This window comes from Drosophila rhopaloa, unplaced genomic scaffold (genome assembly GCF_018152115.1).
Source record: "Drosophila rhopaloa isolate 14029-0021.01 unplaced genomic scaffold, ASM1815211v1 contig_155, whole genome shotgun sequence".
Taxonomy (NCBI): Eukaryota; Metazoa; Arthropoda; class Insecta; order Diptera; family Drosophilidae; genus Drosophila; species Drosophila rhopaloa.
In genome coordinates, this window is record NW_025335034.1 from 14,313,267 (window position 1) to 14,319,174 (window position 5,908).

General features: G+C 32.7%; 1 protein-coding gene across 1 annotated transcript; it reads left to right on the forward strand.

Moving 5' to 3' along the window:
- Positions 1-1,736: 1,736 nt before the first annotated feature.
- On the forward strand, positions 1,737-5,139 carry LOC123037297. Its single transcript, XM_044457361.1, has 3 exons — positions 1,737-1,997; positions 4,643-4,741; positions 4,862-5,139. Exons 1-3 carry the CDS (start codon positions 1,883-1,885, stop codon positions 5,137-5,139), a joined length of 492 nt encoding a protein of 163 aa, XP_044313296.1. The 5' UTR covers positions 1,737-1,882.
- Positions 5,140-5,908: the final 769 nt, after the last annotated feature.

Sequence of the window (5,908 nt, forward strand, 5' to 3'; positions counted from 1 at the left end):
GCAGTTATTAATAACCAAACAAAATGGCATTTACACTTTAACAAAAACTGAAAAGATGTGGGCGCCAGGATTTTGTTAATATGCTTTAAGGGAATTTTGGCTGTTAGAGTGTGCGTGTCAAATTGTTTTTAGGTATCGAAGCAAGAAATACATTTCAGTCTAAGTTTTCAGTACAGCTTGGGCGCCACAGTTTTTCGCGGTTTGTGGGCGTTAGAGTAGGCATGGCACACATACGTAGAATTTTTCTTCATTTCCTAATTAAGGGTACCAAAAGGCAAACAAGTCCGCCCTAATGTACAAAAGTAAACAAAAACTAATACATTGTTCAGACAGACGGCGTTTCTACAACATCCATTTAAATACGCAACTGAGTTTTTAGCAAACAATTACAAAATATATAAATTAAAATAATAATAAATGTATGAATGATCTAGTATTGTATAATGAAAACGTAGTCACATTACATGTTGGTAATGCTTACATACATATGTATATACAGTGGCTCACAGCTTATTTCAACCAGTGCTCAAGTAAAACTTTAAATCGCTGTATTTGCCAAATTTAGAGGGATATTGGAACATTTTAAACCCAGATTTATAGATCTGTATTTTAACTTTTATTTCATCAATTCTTACATTTTTAAATATTTTTTTAATATTTATTTTGATTTTAAGACTCAAATAACAGGTAAAATGAATGCCACATTTTATTTCAACCAGCCATGAAAAGAATATATTTTTTAAAGATTAAGAACTAAAAATGATAAAATAATATTTTGTATGACCAGCCTCCGTGTAAACAATAATTTAAAGTCTTTTTGGGATTGAGTCGACCAATTTTTAAGTCACTTGGGGACTAATTTTGGCCCATTCTTTGAGTAATGCGTTTTTTAGGTCCGTCTTATGGAAATTTTTACGCTTTCGAATTTTTCTGTCCAATATAGCCCACCAATTATCAATAACATTATTATCTGGAGACCAGGCTGATGGTTTCATGATATGGGGGCAATTTTAAATGAGCCATGTCGGCAGAGTTCCCGATGTGTGCTTGGGATAATTGTCCTGATAAAATCGGAATTTATCACGAATCCCCAGATTTTCATGAGAAAAAGCGAGATGCAAACTGCGGAAATGAACTTTGGGTCAACCCTAGCGAAAAGATTAAAAAATTTAATCTTTTGGCGTGCGCTTCTCACTGAACATTATAAGAAATGGAGGGAAAAACTCAAAAAACTCACAAAAGTCGATTCATGTGAGGACAAAATAATATTAATACCATCTGGGGTGCCTCTTGTCAGAGCAAAATATTTTTTAGGTCCAGAATGTACAAAAAAACACAATAAAAGTGCAGCTATGAACTTTAAATTAGCAAATAATTATCAGTAAATTAAAAAAAACAGCTGTTAAATTTAAATTGTATTGTTTTTTAATTTCTTTGTACATCGGCAGACTTGTCTTGCCAAGGTATTTGATAATATCTTTTAAAGGCTCTTTCCTGCAAATACGATATTTGAATTTTAACTGCTTGTCAACAAACCCAGCTGATTGACAGTACGACCGTAGCACGCTTAAATCTGATGAACTCTCAAAAGTTTGGTCACACTGGAAAGATTAAAGTTTTTACGCTAGCGTAATTGTTTGTCGATCTGGATACTAGGCTTAACAAATAAATACTATTATTGTACTAACCGGCGTACTAAACGTTAACACGGTGCAACAACTTTTTCGATGTTGCAAATTTTAGCGGCAGTGTGCAATCATTAATTAACAAAAAACGCGCTGCGTTATTGAAAGTAGTATTAGTGTGAATGGGATATTATTGTATATAAAAACAAATTATCGAAAGTTTCTCGGACCGGAAAGTACAATGTACATACTCATATATGCACATATCGGATCTGCATTCTCTTGTTAACCGCCTAAGCTTCAAAGTGAGTCCCAAAAAGTTATTGCGTGTGCGCGTGAAGAATATTAAGAAAAAAGTTAAAGTGGCTGCAGGTAAGTAATATAAAGTCCAGTCTATATTTATTTTATGTGTCATAAACAAGGTTCTCAAAATAATTATCCAGTTAAATGGAAATAAGTGATCGGAATTAAGACAGTATTTAAATAACATGGCTAAAAAATAATCTATGCGTCAATTCTAAGATGTTCGAAGGGCTAATTAGAAAAAAAAGTTATGGACATATAAAATTTCCCTGGAACTGTCGCGCCAAAATGCATCCAAAGCCTTAATATTGTTTTTCACATAGCCAAAGGTTATTATATTTGACATTTTAACGGTCCGATCTGTATGATTTTTTTTTGTAAGTGTTCATAAAACCGAATACTGCAAAAATTGAGAAGAAATGCGGGATAAACTATTTTATTTTGACTGTGTTTAAGATTCTTAAATTTAAACTAAGAATATCTAAGCACCAAGAAAATTTCAATAAGTTAAAACTAATATTTTAAATTTCGCATCTAAATCTAGAATCCACTGCTAAGAACGCAAAAGGCCCAGGCCCATACTCCGAGCTCATCTCTCTTTAAATAATACCGCGGTATCTCAAAATTTTTCTTATAAGCCTGATGTTCCTTTATATGACGTAAGAGACTTGATTATTCCAAGCAAAAAATTGATAGAAAAATCGAAAAAACATTTTTGTATGTTCTGTCAAAAACTGCAAACAAAATTTGCACGCCATTTGCAACTCGTTCATAAGAATGAGAGCTCAGTGAGGAAATTTAATTGTCTTCCAAAAAATGACAAAATAAGGAAACAATTAATTGATGAAATCAGAAAGAAAGGCGACTTCATGTTTAACACAGATAAACAGTTCAACAAAGGCATTTTGATTGTTCCTCGACAGAAACAAAAAAACTCAAAAAACCAAGCTGCTGATTTTGTTTGCTGCAAATTTTGTTGTGGGTTCTTTCCAAAGAACACTTTGCGCAGCCATGTAAAAAACTGCCCTGGTAGTAGTCACAAAAAAGGAACTCGTGATTTACTTAAGAATGGTCGTGCCAAAACAGGATTTGTCCATCACTCTGCTGTCGATGTTCTACGGGAAAAAGTATTGCCGGTGTTAAATGATGACGAAATTTCACGAAACCTACTTTACGATGAGCTTATAATATTATATGCAAATGAACAATGCTTCCGCCACAATGAACTTCAATATGACATGATTAGAGCGAATATAAGGTTGCTTAGCAGATTGGTTATGGAATTAAAGAAAAATTCTGAAGACATTCGAGAGCTCAAAGACGCCATTGCACCGAAACATTTAGACGTTCTTGTATGCTGCATTCGTTCTGTTGCGAAATGGGATTCAACCACTCAATTTTTTAAAACGCCTTCGGTAGCGACTAACCTCACCGCGTTAATAAAAAAATGCGCCTACAGACTACTGGCACAAAGCATAAAAACACAGAATGACGATCAAAAAAATCAGTAAAAGATTTTTTAGTTTTATGGGAAACTGAAATTCCGATTTTTATAAACAAAAAAGCTTGTGAGGATCAGTCGAAAATCAAACGTTCAGCACGAACCATTCTTCCATGTAAGGAAGATATTAAAAAGCTTTTTGATTATGTCAGAAACAACTCAGAAAAAGCTCTTCACGTATTAAAAAATAAATTTGATTTAAATGCCTGGAACTCTTTGATTCAAAGTACACTTATCGCCCTGCAAATTTTTAATCGACGACGAGCTGGTGAAATTGAACGACTCACTATTGAGAATTATAACACTGGCCACGCCATTGAGGAAAATATGGACCTTGAAAATTTCGCATCCCTATCAAAGGAATCACAAGAGATTGCCAATAAATATACAAGACTAACAATTCGCGGAAAGCTGAATAGAACGGTTCCAGTGCTTCTTACGCCTTTTGATAAATTTTGTATAGAGACTATTTTAAAGTATAGAAAAAAGGCTGGCGTAAAAGAAACAAACATCTATATATTCAGCGTTGCCCATTGTAAGCCCTTAGCAAAACCTTATGTAAGGGCGTGTCCCATTTTAAAAATGTTTGCGGAAAGGTGTGGAGCTAGATGTCCAATGGCTTTAAGAGGTACTATGCTCAGAAAACATTTAGCTACGTATACCTCTCTGTTAAATGTAGAAGATATGCAAATAGACAGACTTGCAAACTTTGTGGGACACCACAAGGATATACACAAGAGCATATACCGCATACCTGTATCAGTAGCAGAAATTACAGAGGTGTCAAAAATGCTAATGGCAGCTTTGGGAAACGACGATCCAGAGGATGAATCTATTCCTGTTCCGTTAACAAATAGTGAGTAATGTTAATGGGTGCCAGTGGCTTACATATTTATTAACATTTATGATCATAACTTCTTTTTAACGGTGATAATTGTTTGTGGTTGATCTGGCTCTAATCAATACAATTACACAATCTTGCAATACAATTTTTTGTGCAACAAAAAAAATGTGATTTATGTTAAGACTAAAATTAATTAATTATTTACAAGAATAAAGCACATATTTTTTGACCAGTATGTTCGAGTATAAAGAATGAAATTAATTATTTACGTTAAATATAATCTATGTAAAAATTAATTTATTAAAATCAGAATTATTTTGTATTATGTTTTTTGTAAGCACTATAAATATAGTTGTTTATATTTTGTAGATGATTTCGAAGACTCCGGGTCAAACTATTCGGACAACAAATCTGAAAGTGGATCCGATGACGAGTTTCTCCAAAATTTTAAAAACAACGAAAAAAAGAGTATGTATTGCAATGAATTGCATTTAAAACCTTCTAAGATTAAAAATCGCTAAAATTATTAAATATTATTTTTAGCTTTTGAATAAAATTAATAACATTTTTAATAAACCCTTTTTTTAGGATCTTCTTTTGGAAAAATTCAACGAAAACGCTGGACTGCTGAAGAAATTAACGCCTTGGCCATCGAGTTTGGCGAACCAGCTCAAATTTCAAAATTACCTTCGTTAAAAAAATGCATCAAGGTAATCAATAGGAATCCCCATCTTAAGGATAGAACACCCCAGCAAGTCAAGTCTTGGATTGACAACCAGAGAAAAGCTGAAGGGCGCAAGACTGGATCTTCTCTTAATAAGAAAAATATAAACTTTAAGTTACATTATAAAGAATGTTATTCATGAATGTTATTTTTATTTTTATGATTTAAAAACTTATAAATGAAATGTAAGTGTATTTTTTTCATTTTCGCTCAAAAATAAAAAGTTAAAAACAATTGCAAAAATTACACGGCGTTACATGTTTAAATCCTTTATTTGAGTACCTCGGTGGATGTCAAAAAATTTCTCAATGCAATGATTCTGTCAAAAGCGACCTCTAAGTTGGAAAACTTATTTATTTTCTTAAAGTTTATATGAATATAATTTTGGGGTCTCTTTATTTGTTGTCCCGAAAATCGCCTTTTTATAAAAAAAAGTTCAATTGACTTATATAACGTAAGGTCTATATGAATATAATTTTGGGGACTCGATGGAGTGTCCTCGTTGTGTACGTTGGGATAAGCAATATGTTCAACCAGGTGGCAACCTTGTACTTTTGTCCCCGAAATAAGCATTCTATACCTATATAAAAAGTGCCCAATTTATGTATTTAATAAAAAGTTTATTTTGAGGACAAAGTCCCCAAAATTCAATATATATTTCGTGTTCCTGAAATAGACGCTACATACACAAATGTAAATAAATAACGTGGGAAAGCTTGAAGAGCTCCAACATTTATTGTGGATAGTTTTTGGGTCCTCTTTTATTCAGTTTTATAACGGAAACCCCAAAATTTGTGTGTCCCCAAAGTGGTCGCTGAACATACATATATATATATATTATATATATATACATATACATATACATAAGTACTTCAAGAGTATAAAAGGCTATTTATTCCTTTTAAATAAAT

Coding starts and splice junctions, on each gene's coding strand:
- LOC123037297 (XM_044457361.1), top strand. CDS start 1,883: ATGCACATATCGGATCTGCATTCTCTTGTTAACCGCCTAAGCTTCAAA. Junction 1,998..4,642: donor AAAAGTTAAAGTGGCTGCAG/GTAAGTAATATA, acceptor TATATTTTGTAG/ATGATTTCGAAGACTCCGGG. Junction 4,742..4,861: donor TAAAAACAACGAAAAAAAGA/GTATGTATTGCA, acceptor CCCTTTTTTTAG/GATCTTCTTTTGGAAAAATT.